General features: G+C 44.4%; 1 protein-coding gene across 1 annotated transcript; it reads left to right on the top strand.

Annotated features, from left to right (window-relative positions):
- Positions 1-1,115: 1,115 nt before the first annotated feature.
- prr14 (proline rich 14) lies at positions 1,116-15,544 on the top strand. Its single transcript, XM_079564431.1, has 7 exons — positions 1,116-1,925; positions 3,431-3,773; positions 4,829-5,175; positions 6,382-6,517; positions 6,586-6,695; positions 8,717-8,785; positions 15,246-15,544. Exons 1-7 carry the CDS (start codon positions 1,153-1,155, stop codon positions 15,523-15,525), a joined length of 2,058 nt encoding a protein of 685 aa, XP_079420557.1. The 5' UTR covers positions 1,116-1,152; the 3' UTR covers positions 15,526-15,544.
- Positions 15,545-16,243: the final 699 nt, after the last annotated feature.

Consider the following 16,243-nt stretch of genomic DNA (forward strand, 5'->3'; position numbering starts at 1 on the left):
AGTATTAACACAGTGTTCAAAAGTAGGTCACTCTCTGGGGGTCAACAGAATTGTTTCAGCGAATTTGGCCCGTGGGCCCCACTTTGGGCACCCCTGGTTTAAAGTAATTGTATCCCCTTCTGGAACCGCCACCTCAACGTGGTGGAGGTGCCTGAATGATCCTGGAGCTCTGTTGTCGGGGGCTTCGTGGCCCTGGTTGGGTCTCCCAGGGCAAACAGGTCCTGGGCGATGGATCAGACAAAGAGCGGTTCAGAAGCTCCTTATGAGAGACCAACAGGCCCGGTGAGAACCACGAGGCCGTCCTTCTGTGGACCCACCACCTGTTTTTTAATTATTTTTTGCCCTTTTGTCGTCTGTCGCTCATAAAGATGACCGTCATGAACAAAGCGATAAAAATCAAGCCGTTTGCTGCACAGTTTTGCATATTTCTCATTGCAAAAATATCGCTACTCCGCTACATGACTGTAATATTTTCATTGCAGATCGATCATTTGCTACATAATTTAATCATATTAGTTCTTATAGACATGCAGTCTTACATTTGTCCCTAACCTTCTCTTCCTCTCCTGTTTCAGATTATCGCGGCCGCCGATCTCTCTGAGCAGCTCTGTGCTCGACCGCTCCCATGTCGCGGCGCCGCAGTCCTGCTCACTGCTCGCCCCGGACGCCGCCCCTAAAGGCTGGGTCATCGGGCCCCTCTTCCAGTCCTTCAAATCCAAGATGGCCAGCTTCACAGAGATCGTCATGAGCCCCTTCAAGTCCAACGGCGAGAACGGCGAGAGCACGGCGGAGGGCTACGTGACGGCGGAGGAGGCGGCGGCGGCGGCGAACCCGGCGGAGATATGTGGGAGTAAAGTCGAGGGGGAGACGGACTTCGATTCAGACGCGAAAGACCAGAGTGTCGTGCCTTTGAAAACTCCTGAAAAGGAACTTGAATCTAGCGTCAACCAAAGTGCCTGGAATCCGACAACTACTGCGTTTTCTACCACTACGTCTGCGGCGGCGGCGGCTTTTTGTGAAGGAACCGGAATAGCGGCGGCGGAGGAGGAGGAGGAGGAGGGCGCGAGCGGAGACGCCAAGACGAGGAAACGGCCCAACAAAGACGGCGAGAAAGACACGGATCGCGACGTTTTGACGAGTACGGACTCGGAAATGAACGGAGCGAGAGATTATGTTTCGAAAGAGGAGGTCGTCGGGAGTCAGGCCGACCAGACGCCGACCTCGCCCTCCATCTTGGAAGACGCGTCTCTGCAGAAGGTCAAGAGGACGCTGGACTTGAGCGGAGACGCGGGGAAGAGGAAGAAAACCACCGCCGAGCAAAAGAGGAAAGCGAAGCGCGGCGAGGGGCTGGCGAGCGCCGAGGAACCGCTGACGGCGGCGAAGACGGCGATCACCAGGTCCAATCGGAAGAAGTGCAAAGCGGCGCGAGAGGAAGGCGTTCTGAACGGAAGCGACGCAAAGGCGAAAGCGAAGATCGTCAAACGAGCGGAAACGAAAGGTGATCAGGGTTCGGATTTGCCGATGAATGAACTTAAAGCGACTCTGGAAACGAAGCGGGTCGGGCAAGCGGAGGTCGCGAGTAAAAAACGCAAAGCGAAAGACGATTCGAGCGGCAAGTCGGACGTGAGCGCCCGCGATTCCGAGGTGAGGGTTAAGGAGGAGGCGGGGGAGGAGCGCGCGAGGGCGGGACGGAAGCAGAAGAAAATCAAAACGGAGAACAGCGGCGCCGCGGCGGAGGTCGAGGTGAAGCTGAGCCGAAACGCGACGGAAAAGGTTTATTTCGAGATGGCGCCGGCCGAGGTCGACGCGCGGCCGGTGCTACAGCCGGACGAGGCGCCGAGCGAAAGGGGAGGCGCCAAACGGAGGACGAGGCGCGTGGTGGATCCGCAGCGGAGGAGGTGCAGAGCCGTCCACGGATCAAAGAGGTACGAGTTTCCAAACAAGACTTGTCTGTGTTGAGATTTTTAGCAAATTTTCTTCTTTAGCCCCTTAACTCCCACCTGAACCGAGCACATTTTTCTCCAGTTTGGCTTTACCCCCAGTCCAAAAGCTTCTGGAAAAAAGGTGTGAAAATAGCAACAAAACTGAGACGAAAACAATGATGGAAATGTGACAAAAAACTGAGAAAACATTGACAAAAAAGTGACGAAAAAGTGGCAAAAATGTGACGAGAAATTGACAAAAATGGACGAAAAAATGACAAAAAATGGACAAAAAAATTACGAAAAAAATGAAAAAATTAGTTGAATGCCCAACAAAAAAATTATGGAAAAAAAATCAGACGTGAGGAAAAAGATCCTCTCGGTTCAGGCGGGAGTTAAGAGGCTAACATCTTACATTTCACGTTACTACAAAATAACAAACGAAACTCTCCCTTTACGATGTTTATTTTGATGATGATTTTTTGCTAGCGATTCCGAAATGAACACTATCGTAGCCCATTTTCCCACGCTCATTCATTCAAATACTTTTGTATCCATGAAAGGCTGTGACCGAGATGACGCTGTAATCCAAATATGGTCATTTCCTTTGTGGGAGACAATTAAGGGGGGGTATTATGCAAAATGGACTTTTTCAAGCTTTCCATCATGTTATGTCATTCCCTCATTAAAAACATGGCTGAAGTGTTGCCTTGGCACATTCACGTATTTTTGAGTAATCTGTAAAAACTCTGATTGCGGCCATTTTAGGGATAGGTTTGCCTGAGTCCTCCTAGGAACGCCCCCACCTCCTGGAGACGCCTCCGAGCTTTCGACACCAGCCGAGTAACCAACCACTGCTCCTCAGCAGAACCCCCTCCCCACTGATGCCACAGACAGCGTGTGGAGGGGGCGTGTCTAAAGGCTCAGAGGTTCTTAAAGAGACAGAGGCCTATTTCAAGACATTCACTACAGCCATTTTGAGAGAGACATTTTATACACGGCAGTTATTCTAATTTACTGCATTTACAGACCAACAGAAGGTTTGCTCATCATTGTAGTGTGATATAGACTGGTGCTATGGGACTGAAAAAAGCAGAATACCCCCTCTTTAAAACGTTTTGGGGCGGTTTACAAACAGAAATTCCCCCCTCGGTCATTCCGCCAAATCGGTGCATTTTCAGTTTGTTTTTTTCCCTTTCTGAATAAATACCGTCGTAATAATACCTGATTTAAAAATAAAATTTGGCCTTCAAAATGCAGGTAATAGTGTTATTGTTTTTCAGCAGTGCTCCTGTGCACTTCAGCCCCTACACTGGAAAAAAATCCTGTCCAGAACCCTGCAATATAGTATCTCAGCATTAAAATGGCATCACAGTAAAAAGCATTGAATTTGTCTTTGCTGAAGGGAAATGCATTCACTCGTTTCTATAAAACCTTTGTCTGTGATCATAAACTGTGAGTGTGACCCAATGATAAAGTTATACATGTGTGTCTGCGTTCGTTTGCAGCCCGACGAAGCGGCGGGCAGAGGGCGCTCTCCCCCCGCTGTCCCGCGACGACTCGGACGCCTTCCGTAAGGGCAGCTCCACGCGGCTGCTGCGGAGCGTCTCGTGCCCGGAGATCCCGGCGCTGCGGCTGCACGAGGCGCCCTGGACGCCGCACTTCCACTCGCCGCCGCGCAGCCGCTCCCAGCCCCCGCAGCAGCAGCAGCAGCAGCAGCACGCGGCCCCCCACAGCCTCTCCTCCTCACTGGCCCATCACTTCCACAGGTCGCCTCGCCGCGCTCGCCGCCACACCGTGTGCAGCCTGGAGGTGGAGCGGGAGATCGCCCCCTTGTGTCTGCGCAAAGAGGTGCGTGACGTCTTTTCTGTCTCCTCAAACTAATCAAACAGATTAACCCCTTAACTCCCACCTCAAGTTTGGCTTTACCCCAATCCAAAAGCTTCTGGAAAAAAGGTGTGAAAATAGCGGCAGAACTGAGACGAAAACAATGATGAAGATGTGACAAAAAAGTGAGAAAACGTAGACAAAAAACTGACAAAAAAATTACAAAAAAATGATGAAAAAGTGGCAAAAATGTCACAAAAATTGACCAAAAAGAGGACCAAAAAATGACAAAAGAAAATTGACAAAAAAACTGACAAAAAATTTACGAAAAAGTGGCAAAAATGTCACAAAATTTGACAAAAAACAAAAAAATTGACAAAAAAATGTCAAAAAAGTGGCAACAATGTCACAAAAATTTACAAAAAACAACAAAAAATTTGACAAAAAATGTCAAAATTGACAAAAAATGATGAAAACGTGGCAAAAATGTCACAAAAATTAACAAAAAAAATTACAAAAATGTGACACAAAATTGACAAAACAATTGACAAAAAAATGGCAGTGACAAAAATTGACGAAAAATTGACCAAAAAAAATTGACGAAAAAATAACAAAGTGGCAAAAATTGACAAAAAAATGATGAAAAAGTGGCAAAATATAGACTGGTGCTATGTGATTGAAAAAAGCATAATACCCCCTCCTTAGAATTTGAAATTCTGGCTTTTCTGGCCATGAATTACATATATACCAAACAAAAATTGGAGAGGGTGAGGATTAAAATTGCTATTTTTTTGGGTGATCTGAGAAAGACAGACCTGTAAACGGGTTATTCCAGATGTTCCTAAACCGGAATATTGACGACATGAAAACATTGTCTGTGTGACTGCTACTGCAATGGCCCATTTTGTGATGTTCTCTAAAGTCTAAATTATCTGGATTGTTTGCATGTTTGTGCGTCCGAATGAAGGAATCGTTTGCACCAGTGCGAGTGGTGAAACAGTTGGTGTAGAGCTCTGTCCTTGTGTTTTCAGTTAACTTTCTCTTACTCACCGTTTTGGTTTCCCCCCGGTCTGTTCCAGGTGTACCCCGCCCGGAGGTCCCCGTCCCCCTACGACCCGCAGCACCTGTCCTCGATGCGGGCGCTCTCCCCGGGGGCGTCTCTGTCCGCGCTCGCCACCTGCTTCCTCTCCAGCCCGCTCGCCTTCCTGTCCAAGAAGTCCGAGGGCGGCGGGCGGAGCGGAGTGTCCAGCCCGACCCACGCCCTGTCCCCGGCGGTCCGCGTCCTGTCCCTGAGCCCCTCCGTCCACCGCTCCCCCTGCGCCGCCCCCTCCCTCACCTCGCTCCTGGGCACGTCTCTGGGACAGCTGCCCGGGTTTCACCTCCGCACAGACACGCTCCTCAACGCCTCGTCCGACGCCACGAACAGGTACAAAAACACCAGCCAGAGTTACTGGGGTCACAAAGACACATTTTCAGAACCTTTCAATGGGAGCTTGAGCTTGGAAATTTATGTAGTATTTTTCAGTTTTTTTGTTGAATAAACAATTGGTGAACTGTTAGCTACCCATATATTATGTCTTTGAACCATGAAACTTGCATTTGACCCAAACAAGTGTGAGGCTCCATAATGTCAGGCCATCACACAACTTTCCTAAACCTAAATTCTCCTCTTTCTAATGTAACCTCCTACCACCCGCCAAAACCACATCCATTCTCTCCTTTTTGCTATTGTCGTCACTTTTTATTTACTTTGTGTTATTGTCACTTTTTTATTACTTTTTTGCTGTTCTTTTGTCTATTTTTGCTGGATTTTTGTCTTTTTTCTGCTGGAATTTTTGTAAAAAAAAATTGCTGCATTTTTGTCTTTTTGTGCTGGATTTTTTTGTCATTTTTTCTGATGGATTATTGTCTTTTTTTGCTGGATTTTTGTCTTTTTCTGATGGATGTTTGTCTTTTTTTTTGCTGGATTTTTGTCTTTTTCTGATGGATTTTTGTGTCATTTTTTCTGATGGATTTTTGTTCTTTTTTCTGCTGGATTTTTGACTTTTTCTGCTGGATTTTTGTCTTTTTCTGATGGATTTTTTTGTCATTTTTTCTGATGGATTTTTGTCTTTTTTTTTTTGCTGGATTTTTGTCTTTTTCTGATGGATTTTTGTGTAATTTTTTCTGATGGATTTTTGTTCTTTTTTCTGCTGGATTTTTGTCTTTTTTTGCTGGATGGAAGGTCCTGGGTTCATACCTGGACAGGGCCTTCTTGTGTGGAGTTTACATGTTCTTTTGAATCCCAAAAAAATGACTTTTTTTTCTGGTTCTATTTGGATTTTGTCACAGAAAATATATGCAATTAGCCATTTTTATAAATAAAATGTCTTGGTTTTACCTGAAAGCATAAAAGGAAAAATTGGAATACAGTTTTCTTCATCTTCAATGAAGGTGCTCGAGTCGTCTTCTGTACTGTGTAGTTGAAGCGTCGAACGACTTTCTTCGTATTCATGACGGTCATTTACAGCAAAAGTTTCATATTGAATTGTCAAAATGAAATTGGTTTCCCGGTTCACCGGCATCTCACCTTTAGTCATAATGGAACAGACTCACGGTCGCTCATCATCGTTAACCCTCTCTTGTCTCCCAGCGGAGCGGGCGTGTCTCTGCTGGAGTGCACCCCCGACCCGACCCCTGCTCCCGACGAGTACGAGGACACGAGCTCCTCCAGCCCAGAGTCTGAGGAGCTGAGGGAGGAGACGACCCACTCCGACTCCGAGCTCAAGGTAAGACACCTCTGTCCGAGCTACAGCGATGTAAGAGGGGTTTAACCAAGGCCTCGCTGTCGTTTCAGACGCTGAAGAAGGACCAGGGCCAAAGGAAAGTGTCCTCTATAAAGATCCGCAAAGCTCTGCCCAAACCCCAGAACAACCTCACCCCCATGGGCCTCCCCAAAGCCGTCAGGTACGACACTTTCCATGTCCTCAAAACCATCAGGTACAACACTCTCCATCTCCCCAAAACCATCAGGTACAACACTCCATGTCCCCAAAGCCGTCCGGTACAACACTTTCCATGTCCTCAAAACCATCAGGTACAACACTCTCCATCTCCTCAAAACCATCAGGTACAACACTCTCCATCTCCTTCAAAACCATCAGGTACAACACTCTCCATCTCCCCCAAAACCATCAGGTACAACACTCTCCATCTCCCCCCAAAACCATCAGGTACAACACTCTCCATCTCCCTCAAAACCATCAGGTACAACACTCTCCATGTCCCCCAAAACCATCAGGTACAACACTCTCCATCTCCTCAAAACCATCAGGTACAACACTCTCCATCTCCTCAAAACCATCAGGTACAACACTCTCCATCTCCTCAAAACCATCAGGTACAACACTCTCCATCTCCCTCAAAACCATCAGGTACAACACTCTCCATCTCCCCCAAAACCATCAGGTACAACACTCTCCATCTCCCCAAAACCATCAGGTACAACACTCTCCATCTCCTCAAAACCATCAGGTACAACACTCTCCATCTCCCACCAAAACCATCAGGTACAACACTCTCCATCTCCTCAAAACCATCAGGTACAACACTCTCCATCTCCCCCAAAACCATCAGGTACAACACTCTCCATCTCCCCAAAACCATCAGGTACAACACTCTCCATCTCCTCAAAACAATCAGGTACAACACTCTCCATCTCCCTCAAAACCATAAGGTACAACACTCTCCATCTCCTCAAAAACCATCAGGTACAACACTCTCCATCTCCCCAAAACCATCAGGTACAACACTCTCCATCTCCCTCAAAAACCATCAGGTACAACACTCTCCATCTCCTCAAAACCATCAGGTACAACACTCTCCATCTCCCTCAAAACCATAAGGTACAACACTCTCCATCTCCTCAAAAACCATCAGGTACAACACTCTCCATGTCCCTCAAAACCATCAGGTACAACACTCTCCATCTCCTCAAAACCATCAGGTACAACACTCTCCATCTCCCCAAAACCATAAGGTACAACACTCTCCATCTCCCTCAAAACCATCAGGTACAACACTCTCCATCTCCCCCAAACCATCAGGTACAACACTCTCCATCTCCCCCAAAACCATCAGGTACAACACTCTCCATGTCCTCAAAACCATCAGGTACAACACTCTCCATCTCCCTCAAAACCATCAGGTACAACACTCTCCATCTCCCCAAAACCATCAGGTACAACACTCTCCATCTCCCTCAAAACCATCAGGTACAACACTCTCCATGTCCTCAAAACCATCAGGTACAACACTCTCCATGTCCTCAAAACCATCAGATACAACACTCTCCATCTCCCTCAAAACCATCAGGTACAACACTCTCCATCTCCTTCAAAACCATCAGGTACAACACTCTCCATCTCCCCCAAAACCATCAGGTACAACACTCTCCATCTACCCAAAACCATCAGGTACAACACTCTCCATCTCCCCAAAACCATCAGGTACAACACTCTCCATGTCCTCAAAACCATCAGGTACAACACTCTCCATGTCCTCAAAACCATCAGATACAACACTCTCCATCTCCCTCAAAACCATCAGGTACAACACTCTCCATCTCCCTCAAAACCATCAGGTACAACACTCTCCATCTCCTTCAAAACCATCAGGTACAACACTCTCCATCTCCCTCAAAACCATCAGGTACAACACTCTCCATCTCCTTCAAAACCATCAGGTACAACACTCTCCATCTCCTCAAAAACCATCAGGTACAACACTCTCCATCTCCCCCAAAACCATCAGGTATAACACTCTCCATCTCCTCAAAACCATCAGGTACAACACTCTCCATCTCCTCAAAAACCATCAGGTACAACACTCTCCATCTCCTCAAAACCATCAGGTACAACACTCTCCATCTCCGACAAAACCATCAGGTACAACACTCTCCATCTTCGTGTTTCTTTGTGTCTGTTCAGAGTGAAGAAGAAGGAGTTCAGTCTGGAGGAGATCTACACCAACAAGAACTTCAGCAAACCCCCGGAGAGGTCGGTGTCAGCCCCGTGTTTCCTTTGTGACAGATTGGCCTTTGTGTTGTTTTCGTTCTGTTTTCTTGTCCCTCCTAAAGACGGTAAAGTGAGGCGCATGGTTAAACCTGTCGATCCTACAGCACAGGTGTTCTGTAAGCAAAGGACAGGACCAAGTGAACTGTTGAACTCATTCAAGAATCCTCTGCAGTTCAGGGCTTTCGCTCAGATGTTCTCCAGGCTTTGTGCTTTTCAGAGCTGTCAGTAACTCTCCAGACAGTTTATAAGGATCACATCATTAGTTTTCTGTTTTAAGTATCAGTCAGTGGAGGGACATGGTTTGATATGAAAAACTCCCGCCCTCTCCAAGATGGCGGCCATAATGACAAAAGTAACGTGACTGTCATGCTGGTACTGGTTCGGGCGACATGTCTTAATGGTTAATTTACAACTTTAAACATGTAAAAGAAGCGGCGCAGGGCAGGTGGAAGACAGTGTTGTGGATTATGCAAAAGACGTTTTGCCAAATTGACGCTAATGACCGACCAGACGAGTGAGAATCGGTTCGTAAAGAGGTTAAAGGAATAGGCCACCGTTTTTACATACTGAGATATGTTCTTGGCTCACTTTAGACGTGTTAATATATCCCCGTCTGGTCTTTGTCCGTGCGCTCTGCCAGGCAAACGGAGCACATACGCATCCTCTCCCACATGTCACATAGCTCCGAAAAAGCTCATGATAGAAGCTACCAAGCTCTTCCACGTGTTCCCTATTTAAATAAAGTTACGTGAAGTGTTTTCATGCGAAGTATATTTACACAGAAATGTAACATGTCGATTTTATAAGCAAATAAAAAGGGGGACTATATTGTGAGGCGTAATGATACGAGGAGCAAAACGTCCGCGCAGTAACTCCTAAAGGTTATTGACGGAAGTGAGCGGGGGAAGTCTTTAGGAGTTACTGCGCGGACGCTGTGCTCCTCGTATCATTACGCCTCACAATATAGTCCCCCTTTTTATTTGCTTATAAAATCGACATGTTACATTTCTGTGTAAATATACTTCGCATGAAAACACTTCACGTAACTTTATTTGAATAGGGAACACGTGGAAGAGCTTGGTAGCTTCTATCGCGAGCTTTTTCGGAGCTATGTGACATGTGGGAGAGGCTGCGTATGTGCTCCGTTTGCCTGGCAGAGCGCACGGACAAAGACCAGACGGGGATATATTAACACGTCTAAAGTGAGCTAAGAACATATTTTAGTATGTAAAAACGGTGGCCTATTCCTTTAAGGCGAGACACTGCAGGTGAATAGGGAAAAAAAAAAATGTAGAGATGTCAATTTGAAACTTTTGCTGAACATCACTGATATAAATATGAGAAAAAAATGTATTGCACATTTTCTGTAATTTTATGTTTTCACATAAAAAATAAGGCATTTTGAGCATTGAAATGGCCAAAATTGCCTATATTTTGGGCAACGAAATCAAAATAATGAATTGAGTCAGATTAAAGTTTATGGTTTTATTTGATTGACATATTTGTAACTAAGATTTTTTCAGAGGGGATTTTGGATATTTTGTTTAGTTTTTCAATAAACTAATCATCAGTGAAAAAATCTGCCTGTTTTTTTGGTTTCAAAGCTGAATAAATCAGGCTAAGAATTAGATATTAAAAAATCCCTCTGAAAAAACCTTCTAAATCTTGTTGTGTCTCAGACTGTAAAGTTTGGAGTCTGTGGGAGCTTCTATAAGGGCTCAGGCTCTGCCCGAGTGCGGCTTCTCTCATTCAGAGAAAACCAGCCCTGAAGTTTTGTAGCGAGTGCGCATGCTCGGCCCGTTCTTCCACTTTTCCGCTCCAGCGTCTCGTAGGAGGAAAAACACCATATTTGGGTGAAAGCGTCATCACGGGGCCCCTTAGCAGGCACGTGGATGTCAAATCTGTCAATATTTATGAATGAATACCCAGTTTGCTGACTGCATGAGAAGTAGGACATATTATTTATTATTTGATCGATATGAACAGTGTAGATGCTCTTCAGACTTGCAGTGTAGTGACGTTGTCCAGGACTATATGAGGTTTTACAGAGCTGTGCTTCCCAAACAGAGGACCAAGCCCAAAACATGTAGTTGATAGTTATAACATTTGGTTTGGCTTTTAAAGACCTCCTGTTTGCATTAAAGAGACTGGATGCAAGTTGTTCATTTTTATTCTCGCTACTGCCACCTCAGGTCTCACGTGTAACTGCAGCTTGTATATTAAGCTCGTGCATGCCGGCACTTCAGACCCGAAGTAACACCTTTCTGAGTGACAGGGCAGGATTTTAGAGGCAGTTGTGGTGAACAGGTCTGGGCTCATTCTACACATTAGAACATGGAGGAACATGTAGGGGGAGAAAAAAAATACTTCGTTTTAACATTTCTAAACTCTGTATAGTCCCTTTTTAAATAAACTACAATAAATGCATCTAAAAGGAGCAGTGTGTGACGGTTATAAAAGTAGTCAAGGACAACGATCTATTGATTGACACACCCCCTCTGAGTAGTGCCACCCCTGTGAAAAATGTCGGTCTCCGCCACTGAGCGGAGTAGGTGGTTATGGCGTGAAAAGACCACGGTCCAGCGTGACTTCAGGGAAGTCCGCACATGCGTGTTGCAGTTGTCTTGGGAATAATTGTGACATCATATTTCCTCTTGGTGTGATTTTTTGGACTGATGATGAGCTCGTCTTGAAACCACAGTTAGAGAAATTCCAGTTTGTGTCTTAGATGGAAGCTCTAAACACACATTTCCTCCAGTTTGTGTCTTAGACGGAAGCTCTAAACACATATTTCCTCCAGTTTGTGTCTCAGATGGAAGCTCTAAACACACATTTCCTCCAGTTTGTGTCTTAGATGGAAGCTCTAAACACACATTTCCTCCAGTTTGTGTCTCAGATGGAAGCTCTAAACACATATTTCCTCCAGTTTGTGTCTTAGATGGAAGCTCTAAACACACATTTCCTCCAGTTTGTGTCTTAGATGGAAGCTCTAAACACACATTTCCTCCAGTTTGTGTCTCAGATGGAAGCTTTAAACACACATTTCCTCCAGTTGTGTCTTAGATGGAAGCTTTAAACACACATTTCCTCCAGTTTGTGTCTCAGATGGAAGCTCCAAACACACATTTCCTCCAGTTGTGTCTTAGATGGAAGCTCTAAACACATTTCCTCCAGTTTGTGTCTTAGACAGAAGCTCTAAACACACATTTCCTCCAGTTTGTGTCTTAGATGGAAGCTCTAAACACACATTTCCTCCAGTTTGTGTCTCAGATGGAAGCTCTAAACACACATTTCCTCCAGTTTGTGTCTCGGATGGAAGCTCTAAACACACATTTCCTCCAGTTTGTGTCTCGGATGGAAGCTCTAAACACACATTTCCTCCAGTTTGTGTCTCAGATGGAAGCTCTAAACACACATTTCCTCCAGTTTGTGTCTTAGATGGAAGCTCTAAACACACATTTCCTCCAGTTTGTGTCTTAGATGGAAGCTCTAAACACACATTTCCTCCAGTTTGTGTCTTAGATGGAAGCTCTAAACACATATTTCCTCCAGTTTGTGTCTCAGATGGAAGCTTTAAACACACATTTCCTCCAGTTTGTGTCTTAGATGGAAGCTCTAAACACACATTTCCTCCAGTTTGTGTCTTAGATGGAAGCTCTAAACACATATTTCCTCCAGTTTGTGTCTAAGATGGAAGCTCTAAACACACATTTCCTCCAGTTTGTGTCTTAGATGGAAGCTCTAAACACATATTTCCTCCAGTTTGTGTCTAAGATGGAAGCTCTAAACACACATTTCCTCCAGTTTGTGTCTTAGACAGAAGCTCTAAACACATATTTCCTCCAGTTTGTGTCTTAGATGGAAGCTCTAAACACACATTTCCTCCAGTTTGTGTCTTAGATGGAAGCTCTAAACACACATTTCCTCCAGTTTGTGTCTTAGATGGAAGCTCTAAACACACATTTCCTCCAGTTTGTGTCTTAGATGGAAGCTCTAAACACACATTTCCTCCAGTTTGTGTCTCAGATGGAAGCTCTAAACACATTTCCTCCAGTTTGTGTCTCAGATGGAAGCTCTAAACACACATTTCCTCCAGTTTGTGTCTAAGATGGAAGCTCTAAACACACATTTCCTCCAGTTTGTGTCTTAGATGGAAGCTCTAAACACATATTTCCTCCAGTTTGTGTCTTAGATGGAAGCTCTAAACACACATTTCCTCCAGTTTGTGTCTAAGATGGAAGCTCTAAACACATATTTCCTCCAGTTTGTGTCTAAGATAGAAGCTCTAAACACACATTTCCTCCAGTTTGTGTCTCAGATGGAAGCTTTAAACACATATTTCCTCCAGTTTGTGTCTTAGATGGAAGCTAAACACACATTTCCTCCAGTTTGTGTCTTAGATGGAAGCTCTAAACACACTTTTCCTCCAGTTTGTGTCTTAGATGGAAGCTTTAAACACAAATTTCCTCCAGTTGTGTCTTAGATGGAAGCTCTAAACACACATTTCCTCCAGTTTGTGTCTTAGATGGAAGCCCTAAACACATTTCCTCCAGTTTGTGTCTCAGATGGAAGCTCTAAACACACATTTCCTCCAGTGTGTGTCTTAGATGGAAGCTCTAAACACACATTTCCTCCAGTTTGTGTCTCAGATGGAAGCTCTAAACACACATTTCCTCCAGTTTGTGTCTCAGATGGAAGCTCTAAACACACTTTTCCTCCAGTTTGTGTCTTAGATGGAAGCTAAACACACATTTCCTCCAGTTTGTGTCTTAGATGGAAGCTCTGAACACACATTTCCTCCAGTTTGTGTCTCAGATGGAAGCTAAACACACATTTCCTCCAGTTTGTGTCTTAGATGGAAGCTCTAAACACACTTTTCCTCCAGTTTGTGTCTTAGATGGAAGCTCTAAACACATATTTCCTCCAGTTTGTGTCTTAGATGGAAGCTCTAAACACATATTTCCTCCAGTTTGTGTCTTAGATGGAAGCTCTAAACACACATTTCCTCCAGTTTGTGTCTTAGATGGAAGCTCTAAACACATATTTCCTCCAGTTTGTGTCTTAGATGGAAGCTCTAAACACACATTTCCTCCAGTTTGTGTCTTAGATGGAAGCTCTTAACACACATTTCCTCCAGTTTGTGTCTTAGATGGAAGCTCTAAACACACATTTCCTCCAGTTTGTGTCTTAGATGGAAGCTCTAAACACATATTTCCTCCAGTTTGTGTCTTAGACAGAAGCTCTAAACACACATTTCCTCCAGTTTGTGTCTTAGATGGAAGCTCTTAACACACATTTCCTCCAGTTTGTGTCTTAGATGGAAGCTCTTAACACACATTTCCTCCAGTTTGTGTCTTAGATGGAAGCTCTAAACACACATTTCCTCCAGTTTGTGTCTTAGATGGAAGCTCTAAACACATTTCCTCCAGTTTGTGTCTCAGATGGAAGCTCTAAACATATTTCCTCCAGTTTGTGTCTTAGATGGAAGCTTTAAACACACATTTCCTCCAGTTTGTGTCTTAGATGGAAGCTCTAAACACACATTTCCTCCAGTTTGTGTCTTAGATGGAAGCTCTAAACACACATTTCCTCCAGTTTGTGTCTTAGATGGAAGCTCTAAACACATATTTCCTCCAGTTTGTGTCTTAGATGGAAGCTCTAAACACATATTTCCTCCAGTTTGTGTCTTAGATGGAAGCTCTAAACACACATTTCCTCCAGTTTGTGTCTTAGATGGAAGCTCTAAACACACATTTCCTCCAGTTTGTGTCTTAGATGGAAGCTCTAAAGACATTTCCTCCAGTTTGTGTCTTAGATGGAAGCTCTAAACACACATTTCCTCCAGTTTGTGTCTTAGATGGAAGCTCTAAACACACATTTCCTCCAGTTTGTGTCTTAGATGGAAGCTCTAAACACACATTTCCTCCAGTTTGTGTCTTTGATGGAAGCTCTAAACACACATTTCCTCCAGTTTGTGTCTTAGATGGAAGCTCTAAACACACATTTCCTCCAGTTTGTCTTAGATGGAAGCTCTAAACACACATTTCCTCCAGTTTGTGTCTTAGATGGAAGCTCTAAACACACATTTCCTCCAGTTTGTGCCTTTGATGGAAGCTCTAAACACACATTTCCTCCAGTTTGTGTCTTAGATGGAAGCTCTAAACACACATTTCCTCCAGTTTGTCTTAGATGGAAGCTCTAAACACACATTTCCTCCAGTTTGTGTCTTAGATGGAAGCTCTAAACACACATTTCCTCCAGTTTGTGTCTTAGATGGAAGCTCTAAACACACATTTCCTCCAGTTTGTGTCTTAGATGGAAGCTCTAAACACACATTTCCTCCAGTTTGTGTCTTAGATGGAAGCTCTAAACACACATTTCCTCCAGTTTGTGTCTCAGATGGAAGCTTTAAACACACATTTCCTCTTTCTCACATTCGCAGCCGTTTGGAGACGATCTTCGAGTTCCCGCTGAGCCGTAAGAACGGCTCGGAGTCGTGGTGCGGGCCGCGGCGGCTCAAGCGCTTCCTGGAGTTCCCGGAGCTGGGCGAGGCGCGCCGGCCCCGCAAACCTCCGCCCGGAGCGACCAAAGCCAACGCCTCCAGCTCCCGGCCGAGGCGCGGCGGCGGCAGGGAAGACCCGGCTCTGGCCGCGGACCCGGACTCTGTGCTCTGCGCCAAACTGGAGCAGCTGGAACTGTGGCTGCAGCAGGACCTCAGCTGACGGAGAGCAGGCGACTGGACCGGGGAGTTTTTCTACACGCGTTTAATATATTCAGTACGAGTTTTATACGATTAAGATGAATAAAGATTGAATGAGATTATACCATGGTCGTTCTGATTGGATGGAGGGTGTAGGTTAACCTCTTAACTCCCGCCTGAACCGAGAACATTTTCTCCAGTTCAGCTTTACCCAAATCCTGTAGGCCAGTGTAGCGCCTCATTTGAAAGCTAAGATCTACAAAACTCCTCTAAATGGATCTTTTTCCTCACGTCATCAGATTTTTTCCCATCATTTTGGGGGGGGTTTTCAACAAATTTTTGCAACTTTTTGTAATTTTTTTTTGTCAAACAGTACATGTTTTGTCCCTTTTTGTCACATTATTTGTCAATTTTTCGTATTTTTTTCGTCACTGTCATTTTTTTGTCATTTTTTGTCAATTTTTTGTCAAATTTTTGTCACTTTTTCATAATTTTTTCGCCATTTGTTTGTCCATTTTTCGTATTTTTTTGTCACTGTCATTTTTTTTGTCATTTTTTGTCAAATTTTTGTCACTTTTTAATTATTTTTTCGTCCATTCTTTGACAAAAAAATTACGAAAAATTTACAAAAAATTGACGAAAAAATGATGAAAAAGTGACAAAAAATTGACAAAAAAGGACAAAAAAATGACGAAAAATTGATGAAAAAGGACAAAAAAATGACGAAAAATTGATGAAAA

This window comes from Gobius niger (assembly GCF_951799975.1).
Source record: "Gobius niger genome assembly, chromosome: 10".
In the NCBI taxonomy this organism is placed as follows: Eukaryota; Metazoa; Chordata; class Actinopteri; order Gobiiformes; family Gobiidae; genus Gobius; species Gobius niger.

Coding starts and splice junctions, on each gene's coding strand:
- prr14 (XM_079564431.1), top strand. CDS start 1,153: ATGAACGGAGCGAGAGATTATGTTTCGAAAGAGGAGGTCGTCGGGAGT. Junction 5,176..6,381: donor TCGTCCGACGCCACGAACAG/GTACAAAAACAC, acceptor CTTGTCTCCCAG/CGGAGCGGGCGTGTCTCTGC. Junction 8,786..15,245: donor TTCAGCAAACCCCCGGAGAG/GTCGGTGTCAGC, acceptor TCACATTCGCAG/CCGTTTGGAGACGATCTTCG.